Below are 21,857 nucleotides of genomic sequence, written 5' to 3'. Positions count from 1 at the left end.
GCACGAGAATGGCGTTGGCAAAACCTTGTTTAACAAAATAATGACTACAATTATTCTACTTTACATTTGCCTGTTGTGTAGCGCAAACACGATACCTTTTCTCGCGAGGAGAGGGAGTAGCTTCACCTCGGCAATTTACTACAAGTAATCGTCGATCAAGAAGAGTTATAACTACCGGATTGTCAGCCGTTCGCTAGCATTAAAAGCGCGTTTTTCAGTTGCACCAGACGGTCAGTACGTTACAAGTAGTCAACGTTTACAGGACCTAATTGCCCATCCGTCATAGCTCCTACTGCAAATTTTTCATTCTTTATATTCCTTAAAAAAAAAACTAAGCATTTTACGAAGTCTAAGAAGCTATCGCATGTAGTTCATTATGCAGAGTCGATATAGAAAGAAACGCGATTACGCAACTAATAAGGAGATGTAACTTAAAACGCGGCATGGAATGATCTGTCGTGTCTCCTCGCGACTGAAGACGATCGCGTGCGCTTCTGTAGTCTCTCTTTCCCCTACTTTCCCTTCTCGCCAGCTAAGAATAAAAGAATCATCTAATTCTGATATGCGGCGCCCAGGGTGCAGCCGTATAGCAAAAGTCGCTCGCGTGGTTCGTGGTCTCGACTCGTTCAATTTACATAAACACGTACTCATTGATTGCCGGACCAGATTGTCCGGCGTTATTACTTCTACGACCGGTTAACTTCACCGCAGGACCGCGAATAATCGTTAAGCCCTAATCACTTCGCTACGCACGTAGCACCGACCTCGCGCGCGATAGATACGTCCGATACACGCTCGGTGCGTAGAGTTAACTTGGCTCCGGCCTCCGCATAATCGCCCGAACCAGTAGGACGATGATTTTCACTTCCGACATTCGAGAAACGACGGTTATTGCATTACTTTACTTATATACGTCGATTGCATGTGGCTATACGGTTATCGCAACGAATTATCGCGGAAGAAATAGCACGCCAACGACAAATAAATTGAGAATTATGCAGATTGCGTAACGATATTTGCTGCATGCAGGAAAAGCGCTAAAGATATTCACCAAGATAAGTACTCACCGAAATGATACGAGAAAGAGCCTCCGCCGTCAGAATAGCCGTTCTTCTCGGATCCTAAAAACAAAAAGAGAGCGTATGTTAGAACAAAATATGACACTTAATCGTGAGGCTCTGTAACTTTCGTAAATTTCTATTTTCTCATTCGCCCGTATCAAACAGAAAAATTTCATTTTTTTTTCTCACTTTCTCGTTAATCTGAGCTTTCTCGTTTGCCGCATACGATAACTAATCAAGAGCTCGCTTTAAAAGGAAGGATGAAAAGGCGCATCGATCGATCGATCGAATACCACGCGCAACCGCGAGTGCTAGATAGCAGTCTGGAGCACCACCCACGAAGCGGCTACTTAGCATGAACGACCAGCCAGGAGGTACCTACCTACCTACCTACCTATCTGACAAGGTTAACTAATACAGCTTCCACCGATCGCGCGCGGTCTCTTGATTAGAAATACGTCGATAAATCAGAGAAAGGAGAGACGCGCGGGAGAGCCCCGTGTGCATCGGAGATAGCTGAGGAGGAGGAGGAGGAGGAGGAGGGCGAGGAGAAGAAAAGGACGAAAGAGAGACGCGGAACACTCCGCGGCATTCCGTGTAATTGTCCCGCTTATATGCCCACAGGGTAAAGAATTCGACGATGGACACACATAAAGCCGGGCAGCGAGCTGTGCAAATCCAGGGGATTATGATAGTTAACGGATAAATTATTGACTAACGTCAACGTTATTAATAAACGCTAGTAAAATGAAAATCAATCATATTCATTATCTATACATGATATTCCATTGTACAGCGCATAACGAGGGTATGAAATTTTGTGCAGTCCCATTTATTATGTATTCGTATAATTTAGCGTGAATTATAATAATGTGCGCTCATTTATTATATGATCTCATTTGCTGCAAGATAAACACTGAAACCTTTGAACTGCTTTACTATATACGGCACTTCTTCTGGTGACCGTGTTAACAGATATACCGCTTGTTGCACCCGCGCAATTTTGCGCGGTCGTAACGAGATAATTACAAAAATATAATTAACGATAAGTGCGCGCCTTCCGAGTCGTCGTTTAATTGGACGGTTACGCTTGTTAAAGCACATTGCTTTCGCAGCATGGATGCTGCGCGCCGCTGCGTCAAGCGGAAACAGATAAAGCTAAATCTTTGTGATTTCTCCGGTCATATAGCTTTTTAAGTAAAGATAGAAGAACAAAAGATTACGAGTTGTCAGAGATTTCTTACCTTTGTATCGGTTTGGGAGGAAACCGAAATCCCAATCGAGGCTGAACATGCTCGTCAAGGATATATGTAGTATCACTTTACACTGATATCGATTTACCTTTACGCGAAGCGTAAAATCAATACACGTCGAAGTATTCCAAGAAGTTTATAGGAATAACTCGATCAGCGTGTCGCTTAAACAAAGAACACGTCACGAAGGCACGACAAAAGAAATGTCACGAATACACGCAGTTCAAGCTCCAAGAAATTTGAAATGACCATGTCCTACATATTCATTATTGAATTAAAAGAACTTATAAAATATTTCCTGAAATTATTATTTACAAATCCGTATACTCTCTTTATATACTCGAAATGATTATTTCGCGATAAAAGCAACAAATCCGACCAACGCGATTTCACCGCGATCGTTATCGAGACGTAGATCATTTTCATGCTTTTTCCGTCGTCTTTCTTCTCACCGTCCGCGTTTCTCGTCGTCGCGGCGTGCGCAGGACGAGCGCATAATCGTCCGCGCGGCCTGGAAAGGCCGACGCGATCGCGCGCAGTCGAGAGATTCCGCTCGTTCTTACGCGGCGAGAGCATATATACGAGAGGCCATAGATTACTGTTTTATGCCGCGATGAAACTATCTCTAGGCTAGGTGCGGCCTGGCACGTTCGCCTGCCCAGGCCGACGAAAAGGAAAAAGCCACCGCAGATTTCCCTCGCGCCTCACCACGGAACCGTTCAGCCGCGGCGGCAGGCAAGCTACGCTTCGCAATGCTCCGGGCCGCGCGCAGGTACCATTGGCGGCACGGCGGTTTCGAACTTAAGGCCGCGGTTGCGTTCCTTTATCACGATGGTTTTGCCATCACGCCGCTAGAAAGGAACGCGGCCTCGTGCACTTACCCGCGCGGATCATAGAGCACACACCGTAACCGTACTATTCGCACAATGTGCCCGTAGGTACCTCGCCGATATCCGGTGCATAAAATCGGAAAACGGTTCACGAAGGCGGAAAGCGCATGAATGTTTAACTTGATAGGAAAAATAGATTTCCGCTATACGCGGTTAAAAAGTTCATACATCGCAATTGCGGCAAATGCTGAATTTAACAAATATATTATTAAATAAATAAAAGCTTTTATTCATCAGGTATTTAAATTTCTAAATTATAATAGATGCAGAAAAGAATTATTAATAGACGATAGAATATTCGACGAAGATATTTCTTTCATTTGTTCGAGAAGTAACACATGATAGTTCGCTTAATAGCATAAATAGTTTTACCGAGACAATCTAATTTTGCTGATTGAGACTACTCGATATATCACTTAAGGTCGACCGCCTAAACTATCACCGACAGTTAACTTCAATTAATGGCAAAATACTGATGCGTAATGCCACGCGCTTTTTAGACGAGAAATTCACTTTACGAAACAAGTACAGTTAGACCAATCGATCCGTGAATTCCAGTGCGAAGGAAAACATATCGAGGGAACGAAACGCGTCCGTCTCTCCCGCATAGCTCCGTACGACCGTGAAACAATCGAGTTGCGGGAACGATCACTCGCAATATAATGGGATTTTCTTTTGTACCGTGACTCACGCGCCTTCGCACAGTCCGGCATCGAGAACGAAAGGAATTAGAGCGAACACGAGCGATCGACGTTCCCGTGAGGCTCGCCCTTCGCCACTCGCCACTCGCCCTCTCGCCATTCTCGGGCTCTCGCATGTTCCCGTTTTAATAAGGACTTTTTCGTGCCTGCTCGCGCGTGTCACGCACGCGGGACACCCACCCGATCCCGATGTGTCCATTAACTCGGCAAAAAGCCCGAAAGGAGAGCGACGCCCACGTCGGTTAAACCGCATTTGTGTATTAAGCTCGCCGATCGTAAAGTCAAATATTCTCGCGGCTCGCGCAAGGCAGCCCGGTAATTTTCCGCGCGTTAACCCGCACCCGTTTATGTCCCGCAATCCCGTATAGGTTTCACGATTTTTGTTGAATGCAATGCGCAGCTGTCACAGCTGACTGAGTACCAGCGAATACATTAACGATTATAACGACGTTAATTAATTAATGTACAAGATTACTGATATATGGAATCTTAACGATTTCAAAACTGATCTTCGTAGTAATATTTGTAACATTTCTCTTTGTACAGATTCTGTTCTTTTAGTGTATGATCTCATTTGAATTTTAATTATTTTTGTTTCACAGTCTTATAATTGTATAATTTTTTTATATTAATTTTGTTCATAATAAATGTTATTTACAAAAAATTTTTTTTTAAATAACATTTAATATCAATAGTCAAAAAATCATTTATCATTTTATCACAAATTTTTTAAGGTTTCTTAAACAAATTTTTTGAGATCCTCGGATAATTTATATCCGTTTCAATTGAAATCGATTCCGGCCGAACAAGGTCGGAAGAAAAGGTCAGGCCGGACTGAGATCGTCGCGAGAGAAACGTATCGCAACGGATGAAAGACGAGAAAGGAACAAGCACGTGGCGTGGGAGTTCACGGGGATGGAGCGAAGGGAATGAACGAGCACGCGTTGTGGGCGGATCTCGAGGAGGTGGTGGAGGTTAAAGAGGCGGTGTTGGTAGGAGCTACCTTGATAAAACCAGAACTACGAAGGCATATCGATTTGTGTTTCTCTTTTTTTTTTTGCACGAACACACACTTTCGCCCGTGATATTACATTAATTCCCAAATGAACAAAATTATCAAAACTATTGATATAGATCCAGCAACTAACAAAACATCGAAATCCTAATCCTCGGGAGGTTCAATGTAGAGAATATATTTCTATGTTAAGTATCCCTGTCAAGTTTTCAAAATTACGTACCACGTAGAGGAGTACTTTCCCTTTGATCCTTGACGTGAGGCTCCCGAAAACTATTAATTTTAGGCCCCCTCGAAAAGTCACCGTTCGCTTCTGTGATTACAGGTTATCAAGATATTCTTTAAAATTTCGATGATCTGCCAGGGTATCCTGGAATTAACGAAATTACGTGCTCGGCATGATAATTCAGGAGGTGATGGAGAATCGCACATTGAAACCTAATTTACATTTTCCTACGTATTAAGAGATTGAAGAGGTCTGTAATTGGAGTTCGCGGAGTAACGTGTAATTTCTATGCGAGTTTCACCTAACGAGACCTTTCAGGCTCAGGTGGATAAACGCAGGGTTAAGAAGCGTTCCGCGAAACAGGAAATGAAGTACTCGGATAGGGATTTCTCTGCGCACCTGCGTGATAATGACGTGTCGCGACAATTTTCCAGTTATTATGTCTACCACGGCGTTTCCGGCGAAATCAACGACAAAAACTAACGAGGCAGACCATAAATCATTCCACGCGTCGCGTCGTATCTAGCGGAATCAAATAGCCGAGTTTATTAAGTTAACCCTTTGCAATTCAGCACGAGATGATGACATAATGCACAACCATTCTAGCATTTTAGACAATTTCGTTGCAATTCATAACCAATTTTCCAACTAGGATTCCGATAGAATGTTCAATCTGCGCAGAATATTTTAATATTTTCCGTACGTAATTTAAAATAATTTACATTAAATCTTATGACAAAAAAAAGGACAAAACCATATTTGTATAATCCGTCTCAATCGCAACGATCTGCTAATCGCTTTCTACCTTTCTGTCCTCTCGAGGCCGGATTTACATAATGTTAGCACCAGCCGCGTCTGATTGCTCGTAATTAGCGACACGTAGCGCGCGCCCACGCCAGGTCACCGATGTACGGGATGGACGAAGAAGGAGAGAACGATCCCCGTTAACGAACCGTGGTGTAAGGTCATACGTGAGCCGGCGAGTGACCCACGATACCTACGCACGTATGCACCCACGCGCGAATGAGATGTATACGCAACCTTCCTCGCCGCGTAATCAAGGGAACGATTCACTCCGGTAATTGTAATGCAAACCGAGGCTACCGAGGCGCGATAGCGACCCTCTTCATTAACGGCAATATTTACAAATCCGACTCAGACACCCGCAAATAAGCTGAGTATTGTTCCAATCAATTGAGTTTACCGCCGAATTGTCTAGAATTGTCTGAGAGGAAGAACGTCTCGTGTGAATTTGGCGAGATGTATATAAGTAAGTACCGATAAGAAAAAAGATCGGTACGTAGAACCTCTCGGAAATTATTGGTTATTAACTCCCGAGGTCAATCGCGCGCTTCTGCGAAGCGTATTTACGGCGCAAACGCGTGTTGCGGAATTATGTCATTACGGGTTAATTTTTCTCGGTTACCTCAGATTCGTTTATGGATCATTAAGCGATTTGCGGGACGGCCGCGTAGCTGCTCGCGATTCTCCGGAAAGGCTCGCTTGATTGCTCGTCATTCCCGCTTTATTTACGATTTACCCGGGGAACGTCGTCGCTCGCCGGCGGGTAATTAAAGCTGCACCCCGAGAGCGCGGCCTCTCATAAGGGGAAACGTCACGTTTATAACGTCAAATGGGATCGCGCACGCCCGTTAAGGCGTATCTCACGAAGCAATGAAGTAACTAATCACGCGACCATGCAAATCGATACTAAACGCGTGACACTGACCCTGAAAGGCACACGATAACGAGTATACTCTACTGTTCGTTTATAATCGACACAGCGGTATGAATGTCGCGCGCGCAGGTTCGGTAAGGTCGAACAAAAGCTTTGACCCGGCCTTTAATGCGCGTCTCGAATTGTGGCGGAAATTGGTTGACGAAGTTGATCGAAGCCGAGCCGGACGGATTTTGAATAGAATGAATGAGCATTTCGCGACGCTGGTACGTATGAACAACGAATCGATCGAACGTCTTCATCGCGGTGCATTCCGCGCATGTTGCCCGCGACGCCGCGGCAACGCGGTTGATTTAATCCCCAACTCGGTTACGTGCACACGATAAAATGAGTTTATTGCCGGCACTCCGAATAATTTATCGTCATTGTCTCCGTCGGACTACGACCGTAATGTGCAATAATGATTTTCGAAGGAGGGGGGAAAAACATTACGCGCGCCGTGCCGTTATTGTGTAGTAATGGCGATTTACGAGCGATTGCCGAGGCGTCAAAAGGAGCGTACTCTTGTTAATAGTGAGTAGGATAACTCGGCTGACAATGCGCGAGATAAAGCGCGCTTACGTGACAATGCGCGTCATCGTTGCGACGACCCGTGACATTAATGACATGTACAGAGAGAATTCACAATACAAAATTTACCGTACTCTCGATTAACGCATAGATGTAGGAAAAGATTGATTTTTTCATAATATACCATTTAACGTCCCATTTACATACCGTCGCCGTTAAATATACTTTTCATTAATTAATCATTTAAAAATAATTATTGTTACTTTTCAAAAAATTCGAAGGGCACAAAATCATTCATCCAATATCGTTTACCCAATATCTCTTTTTCCCTCAGCCGTCCCGTTCAAAAGCACAAAACTTGCATTATTTTTCACGTTTGCGGTGCAACGCACCGTGTCTACAGCAGATGCACTCGCGAAACACTGAAGGCATGTCGATGCGCGTAACACAAGCACTCTCACCGAGAATACGCGAAGAGAATTTTGGAATAGCGTCTAAAAATTCTTTCCTCTCGTCCCTCTTTCCCCCTTCGTATTTTTTTCCGGACCGCGATGACTCTTGTCCGTCGCGAGAGCCTCGCACTCGAGTCGGTCACGAAGTAGAGTCGGGGCTCTAGGTACGCGCTTGGTAGTGGTCTGCACGGGGTCTCGAGAGAAGCTGGAAGGGGGATAAGGTCGAAGGTCAGGGCTATGCCGTACGACCCGCGACCTCTGACCCTCCCGATCCCTCCGACCCGGCTCCGACCCGCGCGTTCTCACTCTTTCTCTCTCTCCCACCTTCCTTCTGTCTCTCCTCTCTTCCCTTCTCCTATACGTTCTCCTCCTACTACCGCGAGCTGTTTCCTCCTCCTCGTACCCATAGCTCCGTTTCTCTCTTTCCGTCTTTCTCTATCTCGCCTTCTTTCTTACTCCTCTTTTTCCTCTCTCAAATGTCAGCCGGCGCGGCAGCCGCACAATGCGAGTTATACATGTATGCGAGGCATGTGTATGAACGGCGTAAAAGTCGGCGCACACACATGGAGACCGCGTTCGGGTAGAAATACATAGATGCTCCTTCATCTCTTCCAACTTCTTTCTTTATGACGTTACGTTTGACTTTATTAACAGCTTTTCGTTCTCTCAAGGCGAGACACGTATTTCCATTTTTTAGAAAAACATCGAAATATATAATCTTTTAGAATTAATTTTCTTTAGAATCGTAAGAAGTCAACGACACACCGAGTGTTTCCGGCACCTTGGTACATGCTAAGCAAAATCATTGAAACGTGTCAATATGCCTTGTGCGTGGCCTCGGTATTGTGCGTGACCTAGCATTGACGTAATTGGCCAATAACGAATACAAAAGAAGATAAAAAAAAACGCAGAAATATACAAGATAATGCTGTTAAGAATTTTGTCAAATGTAACGTTGTAAATGTAACTCGTAGTATTGTAACGCAACTCGTTAGCATAAATCGCAAAGTCTTAATTAAATTATTGTGTAACTTCATTGTTTTGAGTAATGTATAATTTCTCGTCGAGCGACGTCAGCATTGCTGTTGCGAGCAATTTTCGAGCGAAACGCGATCCTCGCATCTGTTTCGCCGGGCTGAGAAGCGATGCCTTCCTTTTACAACGATAATTGCATTTGCTTATCCCGAGCATCCCGGTGCGTGAAAGCGAGCCGCTTACACACGGGATGTGTGTGCGGAAGACCCCCGCTTTGGACCTCTGAACTATGACCCTCCCGCATCGAGACCATCAGCAGTAGCGAGCCCGGTCAGCCGGCAGGCTCGTGCAGGCTGAAAAATTTCATGCTACGCGCGTGAATGTGGCCAATTACAATCGAAGTGCCTATTATCTCATCAAGACTGTTTCGGCTTCGCCTTCGTCGGCGTGCGATGTGCGCGCCGTTACAAGCGTTAAGATTGATTCATTATGCCCTCCGCTCCGGCCTGTACGCGAAAGATACACTCGTTAAGACACTTCTTCGGCGCTGCTTTTCCTGGCCACGGCCGTCCGCGACGGAATGCGGCGCCCATCCGTAATTAGGGTGTTACTGCATGGGAGTCGTGACGCCCGCATAAAAAAATGAGAAATGGGAAATTGAGCGTACATTACTCGGAATTAACTCGGAATTAACTTGGTTGCTTCGGGCGAGTTAGCATTTTTCTAATGGCCTCGAATAATTAATAAAAAAGTCGAATCGCCTTGGCCGTTGACTCACGACCCCGCATCTAAAGCAATAGCCGCGAGCCGATCGGCTACTTTGATCGGAAGGGAACTTTCGCGCTCTACGCGCGTAATTGTGGCCTATTACTACGGAACTACCCATTACATCATTGCGATTTTTCTCGAGTGCCTTTAACCGCGTTCGATCGCGAGATTATTATTTCTGTATTAAATATTCTGAGTAAAATATGTTAAGTAAAAAATTTGTTATACACATTAATTGCAAATTATTGTGTCAAACAACAATAATTTGTTACATCTTGCTACATTAAATAATTTTCTTTTCAAATGCTAAAAAAATATTAATATCTGGATTTAAATTTGATTATTAATTTCTTATCTGATGCAACGCTACTTTTATTTTCCCGAGAATTTCAGTATCGAATACATTTGTAAACGTATTATTATTTGTTGAAACAAAAGGAAATTAGGAAAACCTATTATAATAATTCTTTAAATAAACGCAGGTGAGATAGAAGCGCGAGTCAGTCTGTAGCCAGGCGTCGTTACTCGCGTATAAAAAGACATCTCTCGTCTTCACATAAAGTTTTCTGTGCTTAGTCTTCTCAGTTTCTCGCAGAAAATACTGATTTATACTATTTGTTTTACGCCCGACGATATTTACAATATCCGCACAGAGGCCTCGCATCGTAGCTGCCGACGGCGCTAATTTCGAAAACGAAATAAATCGGACTCGAGTAAACGCGCCGTAAGTTTATTAAACAGGCGATAGCGATTAATACGCCTCTATAAATACGCCCGGCCGATATAAATCGCAACGAGAAGAAAAAAGTGCGGAGAGATGTGCAGAGAGGGATCTTCTCGAGGAGTCACACGCACGGGCTCACGCGGCGTGCACGATCGCACGCGCTCGCCAATCTCGCCGATTCCCTAGTCACGAAAGCCAGAAGACAGGTAAATCCGCCATGGAGCGATGAAAAGAAAGAGCCGTTCGATCTTGTGCCATGGTTATTACTACCATAATGCAACCCTCCATGTAAGATTAATTATGTAGAAGCCCGAGTTAATTTTTCTTTCGTCTCAGTATTTTCCACCAAAGACTTTCGATAATATATCACTCAGTTTTTGTAAATGCACAAAAATAAATAAGCTTCCAATTTTATTTGTTTTTATGTTTACGTTTGAATCCACAAGCGCTCTTTCGAAACGTTTTATTAATTGTAAAGAAAGCAACCTTTCAGTCGAAATTGGATTTGAATATTCGAGTATTTATTCAGTGTTTCATAAATCCAGCCGTCCGCGCGAACGCGACCGTCCCAAGAGTCTGTATTTACAGCACGCAAGCTCTTAGTCCCAAGTTTCAACTCCGCCATTCGGCGTTAATCATATACGGCGGGCTACCACGTAAAAGCACCGGACCTCGCGAATTGATGATTCCTAATTAAGGTCCGGCGGCACAATTAATGAGACGCACACCGTTAATTGCGACGATCAATAAAGACGGAGGCGGGGGTGAGGAGGGACGAGAGGGCGGTGTCGCTCGATAAATGTTTTCGTGCTACCGTACGTATGTATACGGTGCTCTTCGTCGGGCCCACCACCGGGGCCCCACGAGTGTCCCCCGGCCCCGCGGAGGGGCCCACGGAGCGCGCCGCCGGAATTTCTCAATTCGATTTCCGTTCGGAGCGCTCATTAATTGCGGCCAGCTCCTTAAGAGGCGAAACGAAGGTACCGCGCCGCGATGCACTCGAGTCGCGCTTTCTTAATTGGATCGCGAGCGCGGTGCATATTCGTTCACCAACGAGACGGCACGGCTTTTCTTTTTGTACCCGGCATGTTTTGCAAACTCTCTTCCACGAGACGTGATCATCTCACATTCAGGAGCACATGGACTCGTGTTATAATTTGTACAACTACCACCTCGAAACCCTCGTAAGAGTATCTTATCTTCGCAGAAGTTAAATCTATAAATCGCTAATAAAAATATTGCAATTACATTTTGTGAGTATAAAAACGTCTTTCCCTTGAAACCACACATATAATCGCAAAAGTCTATCAATTCGAAACTTCAAATAAACTTTCATGCTAACAAGTATTAATCTGAGAGTGTAGTTATATTAATTTGGTCTCTCTTCATTTCTGAGCAAAGAAAATTGTTTCACAAATAAGCCTCGTAAAATATTATAGTTTTACAATAAAACTTTCCATTGGCCGAGAATATTCTTTAAGAAAATAATAAAAATTATTTACTTAATTTTTAATGAAATTAAATAATTTCTGATTATAAAAAATTTATCCATCATTATTACCCACATACAAATGCATAATATTTATGCATGTTGTTATATTCTGCGATTATCTCAAGTCATCCGTGATCTTCTCTTTCTTAATTCGGAATAGAAGCACTGAATAGTACATCTTTGAGATCGGTGAGTGACGTCGAGTATGCAGAAGCCAATTCAGGCGACCGTATCGAAAATTTAAAATCGTCGGCAACGAGAGGCGGGAGGGTGTCTCGTCTGCGGCTGCGAGACAAGTCGGCTTCTTTTTTGACGAGAAGGGATTCCGTTGAATCGAGACGAATAAATTCCGACCGTGACAAAAGGAGGACACTCTCATACGAGGCCTAATAGCCTCGGTTTGGCTACCACGACAGACGGACGGGCAAAGCGAATCCCCGTATTCCTTGCTCCTGGAAGCCGCACCGAAATAACGACCGGAGCTCGAGGTTCCCGATGCCTCCGACGCGGCCAATCCGCAGGATCGCGTCGTTTGTCAGGATCCACGCACGCTCGGCTACTCGTCCCGCCAGAGGCCAGGAACCAGAGCGGTACCGCGATCTTGTCTCGAAACGTTTCGCGGTACCGGCCATGTAAATGAAAAAATGTAAATTGGCCCAATTGCCTTTATGGATCGCGTGGCCCTTCGGCTACGACGGAACGTATCTTCTGTATTCCCGCGTGCAAACCAGAAAAAGAGATTCGCGACTCCGAATGCACCTGCGTAACGCAGATGCATCTTGGAATTCGGTAGCGCGTTTATATTCGCCGGTTATAAAACGAAGATCGAGTTATGGTGTTTAAGGCGGTAGGTAGTAATTGTTTTTTATTTATACAAAAAAGAGTTCTCATTGTACTCCGCATACAATATATAATTTCACTGTTGGAGTCATACCGGGATATAAAAGAATGCAGGTATTTTTGTTACATACTCGATGGACATTTTCAAAAGTAGTTATTGGAAAGTAAACTTTTTTCAATGAAAAATGATTCGATATATCGATGATCCAAAGAGTATGTATTATAAATAAAAAAATATAAATTGATTCGCGGTTACCCTTACCGACTGCGGCCTTTCGGCCCTACGGGATCACTTCTGGTGTATCGAGAACAGAGGAAAAGGATCTAAAAAGCAAGCCGACCGCGAGGAGGGAGGGAGAATGAATGAGAAAAAGAGGAAGACGCGGCCTTTCGCTAGACTGAAGAGACAATGCCATTGTTTTTTGACTTCAAAGGGATCTGGCCGCTCGCGAACTGGGCCTTTGCGCTTGCCGTCGCCCCTAAATTCTTCTACGTCAACCCACGGTCCCCGTAAACCGCGAGAGTCCCGCACATCGGACTCTCATCCTCCTTCTCCTGCACCCAATCCAACCGCCACACGCTCCCTCTTTCCATTCTCTGCATTATGTACGAACGCGGCTCGAGGGGACGTTCGTTAACCCTCCTGAGAGCAGCACGAGTTTCGCCCGTACCGCAATTGCAATTCCTCCTTTCCGCGATTCCGTGTCCTTGCGGCGGGATGTTAATCGGGAGGGGGAAAGGGGGCAGCTTAATTGATCGTCCAGAGGCAATACCGAGGGAACAATCACGAAACATCTCGTATCTCTTGTACTGTCGTTATCGAACACTCCGAGCTTCTGCAGACGTCTTGTAAATGCTAAAAATTTCAAAAGAATCGATGAAAAAAATATCGTTATCATCCATAAATGTTCCAAACAGATAGCTGTTATACAAGTTGAACGAATACGAGAAACACTCGACGACCTTACCCGCAATCGCTGCTTTTCGTAGACCACGAGCAACCGCGTTTATGACACACTTTCGCTGTTTGCACGCAAACATCGGGGGGAAGAGCGATGCCTTCGGGGAGTTGCATTCGGGGAGGAAAGGGACGTGCGAGGCGGACCTCGCCGAGGTGCATCCGCAGAAGCCGGCGGGCAAAAGCACGGTAATTGCTGCGCTGGCGCGGCCTTCGCTCCAATAAGCCATACCCATATGCTCTTGCGAGATGCAGCGCGGCGGGACGTGGAGAAGCGCGGCTGCAGCGGCGGCGAACGGAAGAAGCGAGTTCTCTTTCTTTCTCTCTAAAGAGAAAGAGAGAGAAAAAGGGAGAGAGAGAGAGAGAGAGAGAGAGAGAGAGAGAGACCCGTGCACTCCCTTCTCTCGCACTGCCCGCTAACGCGAGCGGCACGTACGCTCTTCTCTCGCACGTATGTAAATGCGTATTGTCTTACGTCGCCGATAAAAAGACCTCCGCCGCGCCGGCTGCATTACCGGGGCCCGCAGTATATTAGCCCTTTGATTTATGCCGGATCGCCATATAAGCCCTACAATGTCTTTCGAGACGCGGAGGTGTACGCGAAGCCTCGAGGAGCAAACCATAAAGACGCCGCGATGTTTCTAGCGTTTGGGAAATCGTCTGTTCGGGACGAAGTTTCCATTGAGCACGCGAACGTCAAATCCATTTTTCCTACTGCGTATAATTAATTAATACGTAATTTTCCATATTTTTTCATCGTTATAAAATTTTGACCCCTTTAATTTCCGCAGCGTTCAATCATTGTGTTACTGCAAATAGAAAAGTTTATGGATTCTCTTTAAGATTACTTTTTATATTAAGCTTAACATTTAAGAAAGTACATTCGCTCTTTTATAGTCATACTTTGCTTTTAGATCGGTATAACAGTTAAATGTGATTACTCATTTGCTTGCAAATATATTACATTGCAGTAACGAGCTAAGTTATTACGTCTTATGTGTACACCGGCTGATTCCTTATGGAAATATTGATTATTGCATGATGAATTTCACTTTGAGAAATGCCGACACCGTGCACAGAACGTTACCACCTAGAAACGAGAAACGAATACGGAATAAAGAATGGTGTTTTACGACTGTTGCGCCGCAACGGGGCGCTAAAACTCTTATCTGACTAATTTAAGGTGTACGCTTTTCTTTACTTTCCAAGGCGGATCTACGCCGCACTTATAACGTCCAATATGGTCGGGAAACGGCACGAGGAACAATGCAGGCATAATACACCCGCGAGCTGATTTGCATATTCGCGAGAATATCAGCGTATTTATTTGCATCGTGCAATTAATAAATTTATTCGATTGCTGCATTATTCATAAGACGTGCGATTCTCGCTCGTCGCTGTCATTACCTTTGGCCTAGCCTTTTCTTTCTTTCGCTCCACACAATGCGTCCGTGCTTGGAATATCTATATAACGATTGACGATCTAGGACGAAAGCAGTACAAGGGTAAGCTTTATCGCGCATAATTAAGAAACAATACAAGCAGCCGCCGTCCACCTTTGGTAACATGGAAAAGATCAGAGAATTCATCATCATAGTCTTGTTCCCCGGTATCGACGATTATGGGAAAGAAGAAAATGGCACGCAAGCGCACAAATGTTCCAGTATTAAAAAAGACGGCGCTGTTAAATGACATGATGTTGCATATAAGTCCTGAACGAACATTCAGGAAAAGTTCAATGAAAAAACCGGAAATCTAGAACTTTTCCCTTCTCAGGCAGTCACCCTACCACTGAACCGCAACTGCCTCTTCTTGATACTCGTGTGCAGTTTCGCTCACATATCTTACAGTTTCGAACGAGCGGCGTCGGTCTCTGCCACAGAAGGCGGTCTGCGAACAATGGGCCTGAATATCCACAGGTTGAGGCCCGTTCCGGCAGCGGCGTTACTTGTAACAAGAACCACTCTCTCGCCGCGCAGTAAGGAGATGCACGCGAAGGAGCGTGGACACGGGGCGTGGATGGAGGAGCAATGCGCGCCATATATCAACATCGTACCGATAACGAGGTCCCCAGGAGGCTACCGGTCGGTCGTGGAGGGCGACGACGCTGCCGACTGCCGTGGCCGCCGTAACTTGGGTTCGCCGCACGAACTCCGCCGAGTTACCGGGATCCACTTTCAGAGATCCCCGCTGAGGACTCGGGCGATGAAAAAGCGGCGAACGCGTCCCCACGAAACGCCAGACACGTTGCGCAATTATTTACGACGTACACCGCGTCGGATTCGTTCGAGAGTCTCGCGCGCGCGCTCTGCTATATCTCTCAGCATCCGTCGCGATGCTGAGGCGCAGCTGCAGTTTTCGCGGTCTCCGCTGAAGAACCGTGAAATTTACTGTCCCCCAAATATTCAGGTACTATGTGATTTTTTGAGGAAGAGAGGCTCCAAGGAATGAATTCTCTTGTATTTCTCGATCGAACAAAAGAAATTCAATTTTCACGAACAATGGTGAAACCGTTCGAGTCAATCACCGACATGATCGGCGTGCAAGGTGCGGAAGAGAAGTACCGAAACGAAGAAGAACAGGGGTGAGATGAGGAGTAGACACGAGAGAGGCGGATGACAAGGAGGGAGGGAGAGAGAGAGAGAGAGAGAGGCGGCGGAGTCACCTCGGCGTGGCGGGCAGACGCCCATTCGCTCGAGCCGACTCGCGGTGCACCGGGACAAAAAGCCGGTGTTGGTTTAACCGGCTCGCGCGGGTTATGATGAGAAATGTAATTTAAATTATCCACGCTTTTTGCCCGCGACGGCTTTTTTCTGACGTAACAATCGCCGGCGAGAGCACCGCGCGCCTCGGCACCGGAGGACGAAGACCAAAATGGAGGAGGAATAAAGAAAGCCGGGCGAGGGTCGGCCCCGGATGGTTCCGACGGAACCCGTCGAGAGAAAGCGAACGCGCGCGAGGGATATTCACGGTAGCGCGAAGGTGCGAGGAGGGAGCACTCTCCTCTCTCGTGAATGAAATTGTAACTGCCTACCGCGTAACTATACGATAATGCGCTCTCTTACGCAACTCGTTGCGATTTCCTGTCAGCGGATGAACGATACGGCTCGCACAGGGCTTCAAATGAGCAATGACATTCCAAGACTACATAAATTTGCCATTTTACAAATTCCGCGTGACATAATGATGTAAGACGTCGCTCCAATATAGGCCCTCGGTCTAGAAAAATTATGCTCGCTAGAAAAATATGATCGTAGACGTGGCGACTCTATTATAATTCGCTTCAATATTGTGTAACTCGATAACGGGTATTATTTCGATATTATTAAATTGTCACAAAGAAGCTATATCATTAGCATCTTATTTGTAAGGTTTTAATCTCTCTATAAAACAATTTTCATTAAGCATTTCCCGATTAGATTTACATCTGCAATAAGTGCTAAATTTCGAGATAGCGCTTGCCCGTTAAGTGCGGCAGGAGCGTCATTACGTTAATGACTTTCGCGGAGATACGTAGCGATACCGGCAAGCGTGTTAGAGAGCTGACGGTTACGAATATTAAAACACAACCTGCTTTTAAAATGGAATAACGCAAGGCGCGTCTCGCGCTTCGCTCTCCTCCCGCAGATTCTCGCGGGCAATTAATTTTTCAAGGCAGAAGCAAACGTGCGCACCGCTGGGCGTGCTGGGCGTGTAACAGCGCCGGTACTGACCGGTCGCTACTCGCGCAGCCCAGGTAATGGGACTTAATGCAACGTGGAAAAGCTCGTGAATGAGTTGCGTGACACGTAGGAGAGGTTTGCAGGGCCCCCATGCGAAGATCCGCGTGACTCCGCGCGTCTTATAGTACATAGGGAACCTGGACTTCCTGTCCGCGCGCTCACATGTCCGACTCCCAACCATTATAGCATCATCTACTACCGCTCGTCGTTGTGGGAGAGTAAGCATCGCTCACACGTCACGTTATGTGACCGCTCGAGTGAAGGTGGAGACTCCTCATCTTCGTCTACGTTCTCCTCTCCTTCTTCTTCTCCTATTCCTCTCTTCGGCCTTCTCTTCCGCTCCGATCTCCTCCTCCTCCTCCTTCTTGTTCGCCAACTCTTTCATTCAGCTTTGCGTTCCGCCATTCACGAGCGACGCCAGGCACTCGTGTACGCTGGCCGCGATTTTCTTGCCAGACGGACGCGGAGACGGGACGAACGACGCTCATCCTTTTCGAGAATTACGCGCGGGAATAAATAAATTGCAGAAGGAAGATTTGTGTCCGGGAACGACCGCTGACTGGCCGTCACGCAGCCCTCGGCTTTCGGACGTATCGGAATACTCGTGTGAATCGAGACACGCCGCCTAACGTCCGTCCGACACGCCGTTCCACGGCGTCGTGTCTGTGTATAGTACAAGGTATACAAAGCGTAGGAAGCATCAAACAGCAAAGAAACTATCATTTGCTGTTAAATTATAATTTAGAATCTGTTATTTGCAGCGTTCCGCGACCGAGGTAAACGCGCTAGCTTTGCGTAGGCCGAAATTATTTGATTATCATAACGCACAACAATGCACGCAATCGCTTCCGAATCTTGTAAATCTGAGCTAAAATAACACAATGAAGAATGAAATATAATAGAGATATCAGGGGGATTATGAAGACAGAGATTTGCTACGGGATTACGATACGATCTTAAATCATATTCCAATTGTGTCGCGGTTGACGAGCGTCGGTTAAATTACACGTGTAACACTCGCGTTTACGACACACACCCGTCACAATTATGTTCGCGTCGGTGACACGCGCGGCGCTACAAATTTTATTTTACGATATGCTGACTGCGTCGCGAGAATGACGACAATGGTCTCATGTACCCTACGCGCTTACGAGCGATTCGAGTTAGATTTATTACGCCATGAGTTCTCTACGTCTCGGAGGCTTTTCCGTATCAGCCAGACGTCATGCACGTCCCCATATACGAGCGACATCAAGTACGCTTTCAATTGCGTTGATATAAAAGTCATAAATATTTTCTGCACGCAGTTTTTTTTTCAACAAGTAAATAACTGTCGTGCACGCCAATGTGCGTAAAATAAATAAATATTGACATTTTTAATTCAGCAGTACAATCTTATGTCTGACACTTTTTGTGGGCTGTAAATTTAATAAGACTCGATAGCATCAGTGAATTTTATTGAATTTTAATTCAATTTAATAACGTGAAATCACATTCCTAGCTTTGGCACAAGACCAATTTCAAGACCGATCGACACAGATGATTCTAAAAACACAAAAACGAAACGTATTACCCTCTTTTTCATCGCTTATTAGAAGCAATAAACGAAATAACTGAGGTCGAAAATTATTGATCGAAATAACTGAAGCTTAACGTAGACGTTAGATTTATTAATGCGCATGACGCGCGATAAAATTATATCTCGTGAGAAACGAATTCCAAAGACGTTCAGAGTGTAATAGAAGATATGCAAAAACTGCATATTCGTGAAAATAAATCTACCTTCATATACGTCACCGGTTCTTGTCAAAGGGAAAAAGAATGATTGATACGTGTTTTGAGATATTTTCTCCTCTTCTTGATCAAAGAGCGTGAACTTTAGATATCCGTTTTTCTCCCCGTCTCTCCCTCTTTCTCTCTCTCTCTCTCTCTCCTCTCGCTTTCTCTCTTTTCGCCACAAAGGAGAGCCGTCGACACTCCTTAATGTAGCACCGTTACAACATCATTAATAAAGCAGCAACCCGTGGTTTTAGACACAGGTAGATGTAAAAAGGGTACTCGCGCGAATAAGGGTCGCGGCTTAAGCGCGCCGGTAAATGCGTGCAGCACGCCGACAAGATCGGTCGTTACTTTCAATCAGGCGTTCTCGTTCTCGCACGCGGCGCGTATAGCGGTTCGCCGTAGTGGTTTCGAGCGGTCACGTACGTAGGAGATTCGACCTGAATGCTTGATATCGTTTTATTCGCCAGATCCGACCGGTGACGGTCACGTCATCGCCGGGTGTTTACCCACGCGGCACGCCCGCTGCACCAGCATCGTTAATTACCGCGACGGTCGCACAACTGCAGCTAGTCCATTAATTGCTGCAGGCCGGTATAAGTGCACGTCTAATATAACTTCGTGCACTAATTCATATTTTACCGGACTGCGTAAAGAAAGCAAGTTCTTGAAGAGAATAAAACGTTGGAATGTGATAATGAATCTCGAGAAATGTTTTTTGGGGCATCTAAAGAATTAGGTCACCTAAAACGATAAAATAGAATGGGCGCATAATATTATATATATATGTAAAACCGCTTATTTTTCTGAAAGTAGCCTAAATACGGCATACAGATTTTGTCACAAAATCAAGCATACACTATTTTTAAGATAAATAATCATAAAATAATTTTATTTCATCTTTATTACATCTTATTGTCTAATCATCGATGAACCTATTTAAGAGAACATTTTATCTTAATGTCTATGTGAAAACGAATATATTGTCTGTGAATATATTTATTTGGCTATTAAAACGCAGTTGGGCGTGTTCGAGTGGTAGAGACTAGTTGGTAGATAGCAGAGAGATCCGAGAGATCTTGACAAGATCGACCTAATGGGAATTTATTGAAACGATTCAACTTTGTTCTCTCCTCTATTGCGTCTCACGAATGCATGTAGCTAACGATCAAGTCCGAGACACAGAAACGAGCCGCTCTTGTGTCGCGCAAGGGAAAGAATGATCGGATATGGACATCATCGAGTTACGATAGTATTTCCGTCATGCATTATACGTCAATTAACTATAAAAACAGTGCAATACCAAGAAATAGTGTAATAGGTTTTCTATCATTATCATTCCTTTATAGCGATATTTTACACACAAAGTTACAAAACAAACAATAACTTCTAATATAATTCAAACATATAGCAAAAATAAACTGATCTCAAGTTCAAAAAAATGATTATTTTCTAATACATTTTTTATTATCGTATATTTAAATTTGAATATTGAACTCAACTAAATCCAAGCAATTTTATAAATGAGAAACATCATAAAAAACAAGTACAAAGAAACATTCTGATTTTCTTTGTACCTGGCTGGCGTTTCTATCTATTCCTGATTTAATATGAACAAATAACTTCATCATATAAAATTTCGTCAGTGCGGAATGTAAAATGTGTAAAAGCAAAACAGACATGATGAACAGATGCAACGTTGGAAGCAATCGGCGTGCTCCGACTTTCATAATACATATATGCGACATCGCAAAGTGCGTAATGTGTTCGAAACACGATGGAAGGCGGCCGGTTTCTGTCGATCGTATAATAACGAAGTATATACATTGAAGCCGTGAGACCGTCTATTGAGAGCGATAAAAATTGAGTTACAATCAGCGGCGATATCTTTCTTTTTTTTTACGCAGCTTGTTAACGATAGAAATCGAGAGATCGATACAATGCCATTATTTAGCTGCCATATACGTCGCGCCATTAGCGGCGAGTATGCCCCGCTCCCGCGCCGGCTAATGATTTCATTTCGACGTCGTCGAGCTTGCTCTCTAATTGTATAAAGAGCCCAATCGGCCGACGGACATTTCATCCGTTTCGATCGCACGAATGGCGGCTCTGCGTGCGCGGCATCGATAAGTATCGAAATTCTCGTCCGCGCAGAAAGGTTTAATTAAACCGTAAACGCGGTTTATATCCCCACCAAGTTACGAAACCGTCTCCGGACAAGCTGCACATTCCGATTTGTAATTATAACGCGCGGGAGACTGGTTCGCCGCTTTTAAAGCGTTCCATTCTTGGCGACAATCATTTGATTAAATTTTTCTTCGCCGCGTCATCGACCGTGTGAAAAATTAAGTGATATAAATTAATGAAATATATATGAGGAGAAAGAAACTGGAACGTAGCTCAATTAAAAATTGACTAATCGTATATTGTAACTTCATATGTCATCAATGTTTCTTATACGTACATTAATTAATTTACTATCGCACCATTCATCGTGGAATTATTATCTTTTTCATGAAAATCATTACATTAACATTTAATTTCCGTCAGATGTTCCTGTACAGATTTTAGTCAAGTCAGAATCCAGGCAAAAAATCAGTATATCCGCGCGTCTTTCTTTATCCTTATCTACGAAAGTGTGCGACTCAATTAAACGCGGGCCGCTGCGGAGAGAGATACGAAGTTCCAGCCTCCCGGCTGAGATTCGCAGGAATATACCGGGGCGATCGTTAACCAGGATTCGGTCGGAGATA

At 44.7% G+C, this 21,857-nt stretch overlaps 1 protein-coding gene across 2 annotated transcripts in view; it reads right to left on the bottom strand.

The window, feature by feature from the left end:
* Positions 1–21,857, bottom strand: part of LOC105457798 (uncharacterized protein KIAA1522-like) — a 209,557-nt gene that overhangs the window by 109,045 nt on the left and 78,655 nt on the right. Inside the window, exons 1-3 of one of the 2 annotated variants that reach the window (XM_011702672.1) lie at positions 7,658–7,990; positions 2,306–2,569; positions 1,068–1,121 (exon numbers count right to left, since the gene is read on the bottom strand). In XM_011702672.1, the coding sequence (XP_011700974.1) occupies positions 1,068–1,121; positions 2,306–2,354 (103 nt within the window). In that variant the 5' untranslated portion in view covers positions 2,355–2,569; positions 7,658–7,990. Of the gene's footprint in view, positions 1–1,067; positions 1,122–2,305; positions 2,570–7,657; positions 7,991–21,857 lie in introns of those variants that run through there. The other variant, XM_011702671.1, reaches the window with a different exon arrangement.

This window comes from Wasmannia auropunctata, unplaced genomic scaffold (assembly GCF_000956235.1).
Source record: "Wasmannia auropunctata unplaced genomic scaffold, wasmannia.A_1.0 LD335047.1, whole genome shotgun sequence".
Taxonomy (NCBI): Eukaryota; Metazoa; Arthropoda; class Insecta; order Hymenoptera; family Formicidae; genus Wasmannia; species Wasmannia auropunctata.
The sequence above is the reverse complement of the archived record's forward strand: the minus strand, read 5'-3'. Positions and strand labels throughout refer to the sequence as shown.